General features: G+C 39.6%; 1 protein-coding gene across 1 annotated transcript in view; it reads left to right on the forward strand.

Annotated features, from left to right (window-relative positions):
* Nucleotides 1–16,464, forward strand: part of LOC149795942 (uncharacterized) — a 154,494-nt gene that overhangs the window by 92,278 nt on the left and 45,752 nt on the right. Inside the window, exons 5-6 of the mRNA XM_089965862.1 lie at nt 1,255–1,596; nt 5,031–5,306. Coding sequence (XP_089821988.1) covers nt 1,255–1,596; nt 5,031–5,306 — 618 coding nt within the window. The remainder of the gene's footprint in view (nt 1–1,254; nt 1,597–5,030; nt 5,307–16,464) is intronic.

Genomic DNA, 16,464 nt, shown 5'->3' on the forward strand with positions numbered 1-16,464 from the left:
AACAATAGCTAGCTTTATGTCATTTAGATGCAATTATATGTTTCAATTATAGTATGAAAAGTCCTGCTAGTTTAGGTAGTTGTAATCGTATATCTTCTTAATTCATGCCTGAGGTAACGTAAGTTTGCAAGAGTGTATATGTGCATATTGCATCTATGAAGATCAATAATTTAATTTAAATGCTGTATTTGGGTCACAAACGGATTTAGATATTAGTTTATTTTAATTTCATGCTTACATTTCAACCAAATGACTCAGTGACATGAACTTGATTGGGGCTGACTAGTCCCACAACGAAATGACCTAACAGATCCCCAAGTCACATATTACAGACTGCCATAGCTGACATACAGATGGAAGCAGCTAATGCTAGGTTCTAAACTTAAGTGTGGCAGAATTGTAAAAGGAGAACGTATACTAATTCTGATTAAAATTAAATTTAAGGCACGTAGGAAGGGCAAATACTACAATATCCAATAACTTTTTGAAGCAGACTGGTTGCCTTAAGCACGACGAGCGAAATGGAAAGTAAGAAAACAAAGTCCATTAATAATTCATTGATTAAAGTGCTGCCCTGGTTAGGCTGTAAGAAGCAGTCAAGTACGTCAGAGAATATTACAAGGAATTGCTAATAAGACTGCATTTAAAGCGCAGTGTCAATTCACACGAATACTGTGAATGACAAATCGCAAATGAAACTAACAGAGAATGTGTTAATGAAGGTAAATAGAAATGTATCGGTAGTATTCAAAATGAAACTGTACAAATGGTAGCTATGTGCACCGTGGAATGGTTTCAGCTGGGCGAACTGCAAATAGAAAGTGTGGGATCAGTAATTGATATTAAGGGTCAGACACTCTTGCTGAAAGCAGTTTTACCAGACCGTGTGCACAGACATTATGTCTGAGTACAGTACAGAGATAACTATGCAATCTTGTAGCAGGACAATAAAGAAGGAAAAGCTGTAAAATGATGTTCGGTTTTTACTTTTGTATTCCTTTTAAGACAGTATACGATATATATCGGGTGAGTATTTTTTCTTTCTCCAAAATATTCCTTTCATATATACCAAAATGTATACAAAATAGGTAATGAATATGTAAGATTTTTGTTGATGTTTTGTTAGACGTGTGAAATAGTGGACCCTGCTGAAATCCTATTTTGCTATATCTGCTACTGTAGAATAAGACGACTCATTTTGCAATGTACAGCCTCTTTTTGATAATTCATATGCATCTTTTCTTTTGGTTGCAGTTCATATGAGTAAGATCAACCTTATAGATTCAGAAAGTGGAGCAAAAGTTACATATGAAGGATTTCCCCAAACATTGAAATGCGTCAGTAGTCCATCACGACCAGTGCCTATCATACGATGGTTTCTTCAAACCAATAATGCAACTAATCCAACGTTATTTGTTACCAACAACATCATCGACATCATCGAGATGATCAAAACCGATATCAATATGCTTCATGTGAGAGAAAATAAAATTACCATTATCCCGAAAAGAGAACAAATATATAAAATCTTCTGTGCTGGAAATATCGATGGTCAGCAAGAAGTGAAGTCAAAAATTCTTGAAATAGACGTCTTGTGTAAGTTGTCACAAAAGTAAATTGTTTAGATTTCATTGCAAACCAGAATTTGTCGGTTAAATTGTGCACTTTTTGGTCCATAAAATCATTCCGTACGCATCACAGGTTGTGTATATTACCTATGAATTGAATAAATGACATTATAAATGTCCTAAATGCTGTACACAAGTTATCACCGCAATATGTTTCTTGCCTCAACTTATTTAAAGCTATTGCTTATGTTATGAAACTTTATGCGTCGTCTATCAGATGTCTTGCTACCAAGGTGGAATCTCTGTCATCGCAAAGAACTCCATGATCAAACGTCTAAACCAATCCAAAACCTTCAATTTTAGCCACACATCGTTTGAACTAGTCCAAAACATACTCACACTGGAACAAAGGTCATTCCATTTTTTTTCTGCCTCTAACACCCTGCTCCTGGTAAATAAAACTAAATCTCTCCTTTTGGGGCAGTTTCCGAATCTTTTGGAGTTTGGAAATTCAATAGGTGGCTACCTGATTATTCTTCGAGCTTTCAACTTTCTTTTGACTGTCCTGGAAACCTAGGCACATCAAACCGCTTAGATTCCATTTATGTTTTCAACCTCAAAAAGTCAGCTAAATAACCCACCCATAAACACAATCACATTTTAGACTAGATTCTTCATAGAACTGATGATTAAGTTATACGGGCCTCCATGATATCACACGAAGTTGCATTAGATCCCCTCTGCATTATGTGCCAAAACATTCACCTTTATTTGATACTAAGAGAAACATCCGTATTATAAATAGAATCAAACTTATGCATGTCATCCAAGCAAACCTAACAACTTGCTTACCTCCTACAGCAGAACAACTTGATAACTGCTTGCGTTCATTGCTTAACAAACATGCCCCAACAACCAAGCGCATAGTTTCAATTCGAAAGTGTTCTCCGTGGTATAGCAGTGTTAGGGACCAGCTTCGCACTGCTAAAAAGAGACCGCCGTAAAACTGAGAGGCTCTGGCTTTCCACCAGACTCACTATTCATAAGCAAATATATGAAGTCGCTTAGAAGAATGTCACAAATATAGTCCATGCAGCGAAATCAGCCCACTACGCTACTAAGATCATGGAAAGTTCCAGCTGCTGTGAGCTCTTCGAGATTACTAACAAGCTAATGTCAAAGAACAAATGTACACTACTTCCAACTATCTTCTCTCCAGTTAACCTTCCGGACCTGTTTGCTAATGGCTTCCGTGACAAAGAACAAACAAACCATCAGCGATAAGCTGAACAATACAATTTCAACTGACTCGTCGTCACCATATAGTTTCAATACAGAATTTCAGCAGCAACTGTTTGTAGCATTTTAACCTGTCTCTATGGATTTATTAGGTACAATCGTGGTGAAGAAATCACCAAAGTCATGTGAACTTGATCCAGTTCCAACATCACTACTGCTTGAGTGCTTAGATCCAGTATTGCCTTCACTAACTGGTGTTATTATTAACTCTATCTCATCCGGTGAATTCCCATCATTTTTCAAAACTGCCATTATACAGCCTTTGCTGACGAAACCTACACTTATCAATTTAAAGAACTACTGTCCAGTTTCTAATATACCATTCATATAAAACATCTTAAAAAATTTGTTCTATCCCAACTTATATTTTTATCTGAGTTCAAAAAGTCATTTTAATAATGTAAAGTCTGCGTATCGCCCTGACCACAGTACTGAAGCTGCTCTTCTGAAAGTAGTTAATGACCTTCTCTCTGCTTTGGATAGCGAAAAGATTACATTAGATTACTTTAAAAAAACAGCTGATCGGATCATCTTTAGAGTACCACGATCAGAGCATACACCCCCTACTCTGTACCTTACACTGTCTAGCCATTCCATATATGCATATATATATATATATATATATATATATATATATATATATATATATATATATATATATATATATATATATATATCTATCTATATATATCTATATATATATATATATATATATATATATATATATATATATATATATATATATATATAGATATATAGATAGATAGATAGATAGATAGAATTTTACCTTAATATTCCAGAATATTGATTTTAATTGACAGTCAATATATAAAATATCATAGTATTAGTCATCCGCGATCAACTGGTTTGATATGTGGAATTCAAGAAGAATACTTATATCTAATGTGTCAATGGACATTTTAAAGATATCTTTTGTAATCTTAGGTTACTAAGAATTTCTTTGCTAATGTATACAAAATAATCACGAAAATCTAATGAATCCTTACAATGGAGAGCTAATTACAAATGGTGCATACTCCATATGTGTGTGTGTGTGTGTGTTTTAGAAACGTAACTTCAAATTGGGGAGTTAATTCCAGTTTCCCTACTGATTATTCACATCTTAAAGAAAATGTTCAATGTTACTTGGATAACTTGTTCAACCGTTACACACACACACACACACACACACACACACACATATATATATATATATATATATATATATATATATATATATATATATATATATATATATATATATTACTCCAATAGAAAATAAACTGCAAAGTTACTTGCGTCTGGGATGTTTAGACCTTTCAGTCAAACTAAATGCATATACGATACAAATAGAATTATCATACTGGCAGTGACGTAACTATCTATCCAAAGGGCCCAACAAGAAACTTTTTGTACCGGGCCCTTATTCTGTCACTTATTTCTTTATCCTGATTGGGCCGGACTAATGAATAATAATGCAAGTTGTGTCATATTTATTAAAAGTCTTGTTAGTATGTTTTCATTTTTCCTATTATCTTTGATTTGTATCTGAGGAATCCAGAAAAAAACTATGTGTACAGATGATAATTGATTACTAGATCGATATGTGGGTGCGTCTGCTACTCAATGATGCCTGTAAAAAACGACACAGTTGCATCACTTGTTTTTATATCTTCCATGGTTGTGATGGTATAGCAGTTAATGCTTCCACGTGAACCAATGAGTGCCGTTATCCGCTGACTCAGGTTGACGTCTCCGTATACTGTGAATTTAAATTCCCTGACTCGTATGAAAATGTTATTTGTATCGTATGGGCAATACATTATGTTAGTAGTAGCTATCAATGTCGTGTAGAATCCAGAGATATCACTATCTGTATATATATATATATATATATATATATATATATATATATATATATATATATATATATATATATTTATATATAAGCATAATTATGAATATTCTGATCTAATCTTTCTTTTCATACATTGTTACCTTGCCATCTCAAAACATTTCAACTACACACATTATATTTAAAGTGTACTATTTGATCAATACACACCCATACAAACACACACACACACACACACACACACACACACACACACACACACACACACACACATATTTATATATCCTTTCCTAAATTAAAATTTTCAGATCAGGCAGATCAACCACATGTAACTGTACTTGGTCGAACATTTCCCTGGTTGGAGAATCAGACAGGGATTCTTAGTTGCAACACATCTAACTATGGCAACCCTCCCTCTCAAGTCGTATGGTCCAGTCACGGAGCTACGATTGGCACAGAATTGATACTTGCTAGCCTGACGCCAAATGACAATGGGAGGTCGGTCTCCTGTCAACTTGTCAACAAATACACCCTCGATAAAAATGCTACTGTTAAATCACCGCCTGTAACCCTGATTATCGAATGTAAGTAAATGTGGAATTATGAAATATGAACATCCAATGGAATTCTTTACAGTGCATATATATATATATATATATATATATATATACATATATATATATATATATATATATATATATATATATATATATATATATATATATATATATATATATATATATATATATATATGGGGGGGGGGTGTACACACACAGAGTTTAATCTTATGAGTCTTAACCAGTTTTTAATGTATACCTCACTCACACTCATAAATGATCATTCCAGTCATTATATTGCATTTTGAAGATAAGAACGGTTTTTTAATCATACATCAATATAATATTTAGAATGTTAAAATGTCATTCGTTCATCAGGAATCGACCTACTTTGTTTATTTGTCATGCTCAGTCTTTCATAAGAAGACTTTGATCCTATCAGTTCTTGTCAACATCCGCAATGCTTGTGCTTGCTGTATGTCATCATGCCGATGAGCTAAATATGTTTATATCTGAGCATCATGGAAAAGGCAGTGAAACGATAACGTATCCGTTCTTGTACACTGCTATTTTTCATGCACATGAGCAAAAATGCTGCTATTTTACTGAAAATATGCTTTGTACTTAAGCTTTTATCAAATGATGTTATGTTCGACATTTTATTGATTCCAACAAGGATTCTAAACATATTTACGGCCACTGGGTAGTAAAATTCCAAAATAAAGTGAAACAAGGAAACACTATCATGTAAGATTGTATGGAATTCAACTGCCAATCAGAGTAGGGATTGTCAACATAACATCATTGCATTGTTTTGGCAGGGATCTACAAAAGACGGGGAAATGTTTTATTGTTGGACGAAAAACAATACATAATTATTCATTGCTGATACCCAGAAAGGTGCCATATTCTAGTGGTGTTGAACGTGAGATGGTATTTGGGTCCCTCCGGAATCAGTAGCACCCATACAATGCATGCATGTGAGACTTAAGGGGAGAGAGGACAGATTGTATGTACAAATTTAATGCCGCAATTAGCGACCTAGTATAATAAGGTCATACAAATTCAAATACACAAAACGGTCCATATTGTTGGATACCTATATTGTTGTTGCTGTTGTTGTGGGGTTTAACGACATTTTTCAGCAGACGATAGGCTATGCATGGCGGCCAGTATTAATGGTGGAGGAAGAACCCGGGAAACCCCCGGAAAGAACCACTGACTATCGAGAAGCTACAGGCAAGCTTTCTCACATACACACATTGGCCGTATCCTAGACTCGAACCCAAGCAGACAGAGGCGAGATAGCAGTGATCCGTAATAGAGAGCGCTCTAGGATACCAATATTAAAACAAAGCATATGAAAAGTATCAACTTGACCAAAGAAGTCAATGGCAGTACATAGCAGAAGAAGTTTCTGCACCCCACCACACATTTCTACCTGCACTTTTCGTGTCAGAAGGTCATTTTTGACACAATGTGATGCTCAGAGTGCAAACACAAGTCCTTTTCCTAGATGAGAATTGTGGTAAACAGCGTGTATTAAAAACAGGCTAATGCAACTCAGAACAGTTGTCATCCAAGCCATTTTTGAGATATTCTACATGACCCAAACCCATGTGTTTACTGCTATGGGAGGCTAGCTCTTCTTCCTAGCCGACTATTGGTATTTCACTACCAATATACTGCAGAGTAACTATGGAAGGTGTACATGCCTGTCATCAATTCCAAGAAGAACACAAGCCTGAAACACCTAGTTCACAAATATATCCATATATTTAAATAGTTAACAATAATAGCTGAAAAAGTCACATTATCGCTTTAAGTTACGAAATTTGCCAGGGGCGAATTTACGAAACTGGACCCTGCAACCCAATGGTCTCATTCACCTCAAATAAATACAAAACACATCCCATTGAAAGCTAAAGCTTTATATTACTAATTAGACGCAATACAAAATAATTTGACCTGATCTATTTATAATGTTTCTTGGTTTTATTCTACTCTTTTTCTTCAATCGTCTTATTTTGATGTTCATACACTGGTTAACTACATAAATATTTGTTCGGTTCATTCATTTATAGAATCAAATAACTTTTGTCTCAGTTTAATATCATTCATATGATATACTTATAATGACTTGGTCTTATACTTAATGATTTATTGCATGCATAATTTATTTATGCAAACTTTGGTTCATTGACACTTTTACATTTCTCGATGGTGTCCATCCATTCGAATGTCCGTCTGTTCGTACATTTTGTTTTCTCTTTTCCATTTATGTATGCTTTGAAGTATAACTGGTATTCTCGTAAAGCTTTAGCCACACATTCAGCATTACGTGACAGTGAATAACACACTCAACGTCCAGCGTGTTAAAGTTAAATTAATGATTGTCTGATAACACTCTTGATATTTAGCTCTCTACATGGATGATGTGTACAAATCTAACAATCCCAAGGTCTGAACTAAATTAATTTTCACGCAGGACATGATCCCTGTGTAATGATTTAAGTGGCATGCATTTAAATGATTGTGGGTGGAAAATACGCTTGCAGTTGATAATGGGACCAATCTAACATAAAGTACGATCTTTTTGAATCATATATTTCTGGGAAATACGTTTGTTATTATAAAAAAGAGTCTCAGAAACATTGAATAAAACTATATAATTCATCCGTGGTGTTTACTACAACAACAACAAAAGAAAACGGCCTCACAGAAACGTTAACTTAGCATCAAAGGGAAATAAGATTTTGTCAACCAATGTCCACCATAATGTAACAATCCCTGATTGTAGATAAAATATATACAATTAACTTAGTATGCTGATGCAAGTCCACATCAAAGTGATTATTTCAAACGACAAGGAAAGTGTAAATCTGTTTCAGTTTGTATAACGTATGTCTATAATATCAGTACCAAGAATAAAATTATCCACGCTCTAACAATTAATTGTAATTTTGATATGTTATGTAAGTAGTAAATGGGGTGAGATTAACGTCAATGGGAATTAGCATTACAGAGACCCCTGGGTCAGATTAGCGTCAAGGGAAATTAACATGGAGAAAAATCGTGGGACGGTTTAGCGTCAAAGGAATTTAAACAGGGTGGGACTTTATAGCGTCAAGGGAAATTGAACATGGGATTTTTTTTTGTTTTTAATTTTTTTTAAAAAAGGGGTAGGCAATGGAAAGGCTATCTCTTTTCGAGAAATATGGCTGGCCCTGAAAAGGGCCTTTGGGTTTATGTTAATATTAATATTAACATAGATGGCATCTGTCACATCTTCTTCTTCTTCTTCTTAAACTCCTTCTAACTGCCGGTCCATACACAAGTACCCTCTTGAGACATCCTTGTCTTTCTATGTAAACTCTCCTCATCCATTGACTAGTATCTGTCCTATCAACAACAGTCCACTTGGACCTGACATACATGAGCATGTCCGTCCTAAACATCATGGAAGACACAAGGGTGGATGACTCAACTGTGGTCCACATCTTGAAGCGACGAGAATAGGTGAATCAATGCAGTGAACTGCGCTTATTTATAGGTACAGGAAGGATTGAAACGGATTGAATTCATTCACCAATCCGAACACGCGTTACAAAATTCAGTCAGCTCGCATCCAATCCGAAGAGAGCAGTCTGTGACGTCACGTGGTCTATATAGATTCGTTAGCGCTTGTGTGCAGTCAATCTATGCGACAGTGATTCAACATGACGGAAACTCAGAAAACGATCCATTGGGGTGCACCAGCAGGGGAGACTGCCCAAGGGAACCCGGACTTACTTTCAGAAGAGGTACATTGGGATTTTGTGGATTTTCTTACCTCGCAAGAATTTGTTCCGGAACCTTCGTTACCTTCTTCATTACCGCAAGTGGAGAATTTTAGACAGAGACAGAAAGAAGAATTGGAGAAATTTATGCAACGACAAAAGGAAGCGGAACAAGCTTTTCTCCTACAGCAACAGCAACAGCAACAAGAAGAGGTAAGAAAAAACAACAGCAACAACAGCAAGAAGAAGTAGCAGCAAAGAAACAAGAGGGTGAAAATCAAACGGCTACGGTACTGTTGGACATTTTAGCGGAGTTAAGAAGTCTGAAACAAATGTATCAGACTTCTTTATCACGACCGAAGAGAATACGACCTTCCCGAGCTAAACACGCCAAACCTGTGACTAAGCCTGTCCTACCACCATTAGTGATTTAAACCCAATCATCAGAAGTAGGCCTTGGCCGTGGCAAAGGCTTAAGGCAGTTAAAGTTGATTGGTTAAACTCACTCCTACACCATAAAGAAAAAAGGCCCTTTTCAGGGCCACCCACATTTCTCGAAAAGAAATACAATTTCAATTTGCCAATAACTCAAAAATAAACCCCACCCATTTTAACCTTATAGTACGTGTCTGTGTATGAGTGCTTGAGTTTAGCTTCTTATTTTAAAATCAAAACTCAAAGACACTTACCTTATATCATTCATGTATTCTTTTATCCATTTTTTACAATCCAATTCACAATTCACCACAGAACACTTTAAAAAGTTCGTACACTTCTTCTTTCTCATTATTTAGTCTCTCTGTTTTTTGAATTTCTTCACCGTTTTTTCCTCATTTTCTTCCCTTCTTCTTTTCTTCTCCTGTTTCTTTGCCTCTTTTAAATAGAATTGTCTTCTTTCTTCCTCTTCTTCCTCTGAAGAATCCCTCTCTTCTTTCGAAGAATCCCTCTCTTCTTCCGAAGAATCCCTCTCTTCTTCTGAAGAATCCTTCTTTTCTTCTGACTCCTCTTGTTTCTTTTTTGGGCAATCTGGAGACCAATGTCTTCTTTCTTTACAATAATAACAGGTATCTTGAATTATGTCTTTTTTAGCCCCTGTTTTTTTTTTTTTTTTTTTTTTTGACGGTCTGGACACTCTGAAGACCAATGCCTTTTCTTCTGACAGATATAGCAAGTATCTTGACTTTTATCTCGAAAGGAAGGAGAGTAGTCCGTCGGCTGGTCTGAAGAGAATTTTCTAATGACCCCTCGCAAAGCTCTGACGCAACGTTCCATCTGGGTAGTCTCTTCCATCGTTGTGCTCGGCTTGAGAGTGAAATGAATAGAGAAAGGACAAGACACACACCCTTTTTATATACGCTGGTTTGCCAAGACTGTAAATTAGTCTATGGTGTTTAAACTTGAGTCATTTGACGTTTTGCACTCAAGATGAAACGATCCCATTCATTCGAGAAGAAAGAAGAAGAAGAAGAAAGTAAGAGGCAGAAACGTGATCTATCGCCTCGTACCAGGGCTGAAATCTTGGCACAAATTAATGCCAGTGATTTTGAAGAGGACATGAGTGAACCAGAATCCGAACCCTCTAAACCAAGTTCACCACCCTTAGTCAACCCTGAAAAGTACTATTCCATTCGAGAGACGGAAAAGCGCTCCTCTAGAAAATTTAGAACCACGGCTTACACCTACACGGTGAAGTTTAAAGATTTCAAGGCCGACGTACCCTTGGAGAAAGCAGAAAGGTTTATCACCGAGATGTGGGATTCTTTGCTCACCGCACTCAAGCGACAATGTCAAGCCAAAGAAGACGATCGCTTGACACTATCCATAGATCCCGACGGTTTGAAATCCCCTGTTTGGATCGAGTTTAGCAGACCCGCAGAACTGACCCCTTCCAAAGTCATGGACAAGATACAACAGGTGCAACAATCTAATGACCAGTTTGACATCACCGATGGTAAAGCCACACTGAAAATGGCCCACGTCTCTCCTCCTCAAGGAACGGGATGCAAAAAGATGTTATTGGTGGACGACCTTCGCAACACCAAAAAGAGTCTCGTCCGAATTAACAACCCTCAATACCATATGTGTTTAGCCCGTGCCATCGTGGTCGGACGAACCTATGCCAACAAGAACGACACGGTAGAATGGAAAAGAACCTGGAAAACTATTCAACAATCCGACCGAGCCAAACAACTAAATGAAGCAGAACTCCTGTTGCAACAAGCCGGACTGTCCAAAGACACACCCTGTGGCATTCCTGAGATGCAAAAATTGCAAGATGCCCTAGCTCCACGCTACACCTTGAAAGTGCACCCTGAAGAAATGCGTGGAACTCTGTTGTTTCGAAGCCAAGATTTTAAGGACGGAAAATACATTCATGTCTATCATCACGATGACCATTTCGATACCATTACCAGTATCACTGGATTCCTGGGATACAGTTATTATTGTGAGAAATGTGACTATGGTTATAACAATCGAGAGCAACACAAGCATTGTGGAATGAAATGCCCAGGATGTTTGGGCCTCTCCACCCTGTCTGAGCGAAGGACCAGTGCCTTGTTCGACTTGTTTGCGCACGTTTGTCAGTCCTACCTGTTACCAACAACATCTGAAGACGCAAGGTTCACAGCAGAAATGTGCTTGTCAACTCTTGAGATTGTGCCCTACGTGTAGACAAGGCATACGTACCAATAGTACCAAAGCACACGTATGTTCAGGGAAAAAAAATGTCACATTTGTCACCGCATCGTGGACTTGGAACACCAATGCTACGTGCAAAAATACCAACCCCCACCAGAGAAAGAGGACGGTCACAAGAAGAAAGGCAATTTCATCTTTTTCGATTTCGAATGCATGCAAGAGACCGGCATTCACATTCCTAATTTCTGCGTGGCTCATCGAGCGTGCGAGAAGTGCATTCAAGAACCTATCTTCAGTCATTGCCCTCACTGCAGCAAGATTCCCGGAGGGCGTGAAAAAATCTTTCGGGGACCAAACACGTTAGCCGATTTTGCCCGATGGGTCTTAGACCCCATCGACAAGACGTGGAGCCAAGAGGACATCGAACGTTACGGAGATTGTCATCGTCATGCCACGGTGATGGCTCACAATTTCTCCGGATACGATGGACAGTTTCTTCTCAGATACTATACGGAACAAGACACCGAACGTTCTAAAGTCACTTTGAACGGAGCCAAAATCATTTTCATGCAAGTGGGACAAGTACAGTTTAAAGATTCGATGAGTTACTTGGCCATGCCTTTGAGTCGAATGCCTAAAAGGTTTGGAACGACAGAAATGGCTAAAGGGTACTTTCCACACTTTTTCAATACGGAAGCCAATCAACATGCCGTTCTACCCCATTTGCCTGAGGCTCACAATTACGACCCCGACAACATGCGTACCGAACAACGAGAAGCTTTCTACGCTTGGTACCAGGCTCATGCCTCTGACCCCTTCGACTTTCAGGAAGAAATGTTCAAGTATTGTCGTTCCGACGTGGACATTTTACGACGTTGCTGTGGAAAATTTCGAGAACTGTTCATGGAACACGGAGGGGTCGATCCTTTGAAAGAAGCTTGCACCATTGCCAAAGCGTGTTCCTTAGTGTACCGCCAACGATTCATGCCTGAAAACACCGTGGCTGTCATCAGTCCTCAAACGACCCACTATGTCAAGCGTCAATACTCGGTCAAAGCCCTACGTTGGTTACATTACTTGTGCGACAAGGAAGACAAGTGGATTCAGCATGCCCGCAACGGAGGAGGCGAAAAGACCATCGGAACGTATTCGGTCGATGGCTGGGACTTAGAAAACCCCAAGATCGTGTACGAGTTTAACGGTTGCTTATTTCACGGATGTCCCGTCTGTTACCCTGACCGTGACACTAAAAATCAGTTTTTGCAACGAACCATGGTAGACTTGTACCAGGACACTTGTCAGCGGCGCCTAAAGTTAGAACAGCAAGGATACCAAGTGGTGGAAATGTGGGAACACGAGTACGATCACCGTTTGAAAACCGATCCCGAGTTTAAACGCCTCGTGGAAAGTTACCAGTTCATGGACCCTCTGAACCCGAGGGATAGTTTGTACGGAGGAAGGACCAATGCTACCTGTTTGCTGTACCAAACCGACGAAGAGAAAGGAGAAGAAATCAAATACTTGGATGTGTGTTCGCTGTATCCCTACGTGTGCAAATATTGTCGCTTTCCTGTAGGGCACCCGCAATTGTTGACGGAACACATCGACCTGAAAAACATTCGACAATACGATGGCTTGATCAAGTGTAAAGTTTTGCCTCCCACGAACCTATACCATCCCGTCTTACCTCACCATTGTCAAGGCAAATTGATGTTTCCCTTGTGCCGTACTTGTGCCGAAACGTGCAACCAGGACCAACCTTGCCATCACAGCCAGGAAGAACGTGCCTTGACGGGAACCTGGGTCAGCGTGGAATTGTTCAAAGCTCTGGACATGGGATACCAACTGTTAGAAGTGTACGAAATTTGCCACTTTCCCAAGACACAACAGTACCTCAAGGGTGACCCTACTCAGAAAGGGATTTTCGCCGACTACGTGGATGCCTTTTTGAAACTGAAACAAGAAGCCAGCGGCTATCCTTCCTGGTGTCACACTCCCGAAGACCAAATACAATTCAAAGAGAAATACTATGCACAAGAAGGCATCTCTTTAGACCACATCGAAAAAAACGAAGGCAGGCGATCTTTTGCCAAAGTGATGTTAAATTGCATGTGGGGTAAAATGGCACAACGACCGTGTTTACCCAAGACGGAATATTTGACAGAACCTTCCCGCTACTTCCAGATGATTCACGACAAAACCAAATACATGAAACACGTGGACGTCGTTCGAGAGGATTTGATCTTGGTCAATTACGAAGAAGATCTGGACTTTGTACAAGACGACCCTTTTGGAAATGTCATCATTGCGGCTTACGTGACAGCTCATGCTCGCTTAAAATTGTACGAAGCTTTAGAACTGTTAGAAGAACGCGTCCTGTACTTTGACACGGACAGTTGCATTTACATCCATCACCCGATTCAACAGCACCCTGACATCGAAGGAGACCGTTTAGGAGCCTGGACAGACGAGCATCCCGACGACAAGATTCTAAGTTTCGTCAGTGGTGGTCCCAAAAATTACGGCTACGAATACCGTGACAAACAAGGAGAAGTGCACACGACGTGCAAAGTGAAAGGACTGACTCTGAATCATCGTACCAGTCGAGTGGTCAACTTTGGGGTATTGAAAGAAGCCTTGCAATCGGGAGAGGATGGAAACTTTAAAGTGACCACCTATCAACCGAACAAGATTGTACGTTTACCCACTCACCACATCGTCAGTCGACCCTTGGAAAAAGTCTATCAAATTGTATACCAGAAGCGAGTGCGACTTCCCAATCACTTCACCTTACCGTAAGGTCACGTCGGTATTGGTCTGTATATAAAAAGGAACCCTAGGCAAGATCGAGAGTTCATTGTTCATTGAAGTAACTTACCATGTCGTTGACGAAGAAGAAACCAGATTGGTTAGGAGTCAAATGTTGGACATCACCGAGACCAGGGTTTTGAGGCTTGGACACAAGAGGTGGCCCAGTATGCACGAGAGTTATTCAAGGAAAAAAGTTACATTTCAACCTGTGTTAGTGACGGTGCCAGAAGAACCCGTCACCCAGGACAGGACTGTCGTGGACAGGCCTGAAAGACCCTTTCGGGAGGACACTTGTGTGACCTTACCCCCTACTACAGAACTGGTTAGAACTTTACCCAAAACATGTTGTACAGACACTTGTGTTTATTCCACGTTCATGGTTATCATGTGCCTTTTATTCTTGTACTTAAGCCTTTGGCTTTTATGTATTTTTGTCTTTCGTATTCATGTTTGAAACATTCAATAAACGTGTTCTGAAAAAGTATATAAACTCTTGTCTTGTTTGTTTTTCGTGTCACAAGTGACATTTCTCACACCATGGCTACCTCTGCTGTCTCTGCTCCCTCTTCTTCTACTGTCAAAGTCATCGACGAACACTTTGATCGTGCCAGATGGGAGGCTTTGTATCTTCGCCATCCCTTTAACATGCTCATTGCTGGACCTAGCGGTTCAGGCAAAACCGAATTCGTCAAACGTTTGATCGAACATACACATCATTTGATCGATCGACCCCCTCAACGAATCGTGTGGTGTTACAAAGAGTGGCAATCGGCGTACAGCCTCTTGCGAGAAAGTCAAGGCGATTCTATCGTGTTTGTGGAAGGCATTCCTAAGGAAGACGATGGCATCGTCTCTGACTCCCGTCTAACCCATTTGGTCATTTTCGACGACATGTTAGGAGAAGACGAAGAAGAAATTAAACTGTGGTTCACGCGCAAAGGGCATCACCGTAATGCCAGTGTCGTTTACATCACCCAAAATTTGTTTCAACAAAGTAAAGCCCATCCCACCATCAGTCTCAATGCGCATTACGTGGTCTTGTTTAAAAGCCCTCGAGATAAATCGCAAGTGCAAGTCTTAGCCAAACAGTTAGGAACGCCTTGGCTGACTCAGGCGTACGACTATGCCACTCAAACTCCACACGCCTATTTACTCGTCGATTTGAAACCTACGACCCCCGAGGATTTGCGATTTCGTACCCACTTGTTTCACCACTGGTGCCAAGACGGAGGGCCTGTCCTGTACACGTCTCCGTCCTCGACTTCATTTCACTCCCAATAAAAAAATCTATAAAAACCTCAGACCCTTTTTCGTCTGTCTCACTCTCAGTGCGAACATGACGTCCCTTCAGTCGCATCTTCCCGTCAAATTGATTCGTGCCTTGTATGGCGTCAGTCGAGAAAAAGATCCACAAACACGAGCTCGTGTCTTAGAAGCTAGTCTCAAAGAAGTCTTACGATGGTTCACGGTGACGGCACGTCAATTACTCCAAGGAATCATTCAGATTCCTCATCAAACCAAACGCTTTTTCGATCGAAACAAAGTCGCTTTGGTCCAACTGGCCGATCCCCGCATCGACACTCAAACCAAAAAACAAATCATTTTGAAACCTGGAGGGAGCGGTACTCTAGGAGGGGTCATCATTCGCTCACTCTTAAGATGGGATCCTAATGCCCCCAAAGTTATACCCAAGACAAAAGTCCAACGAAGCCCCAAGAAGAAAAAGACCAGGTCCCCAAGGAGAACTTCTCCAGTGGCAGGACCCTCCTCTGACCAGACACCACCACCACCCCGGAAAAAGAAAAGAAGCCCCCAGAAAAAGAAAAGTCCACAGAAAACTAGTCGCAAGAGAGGCACTTCGGCCAGGACACAACCTTACACTCGCAAACCACGACCTGCCACAGCGGTGACTGCGTCTCCGGCAGCTTCACGTTTGTCCACTTCTCCGTTAATGA

The sequence above is a fragment of the Sinohyriopsis cumingii genome, chromosome 7, assembly GCF_028554795.1.
Source record: "Sinohyriopsis cumingii isolate HCF-2022 chromosome 7, ASM2855479v2, whole genome shotgun sequence".
In the NCBI taxonomy this organism is placed as follows: domain Eukaryota; kingdom Metazoa; phylum Mollusca; class Bivalvia; order Unionida; family Unionidae; genus Sinohyriopsis; species Sinohyriopsis cumingii.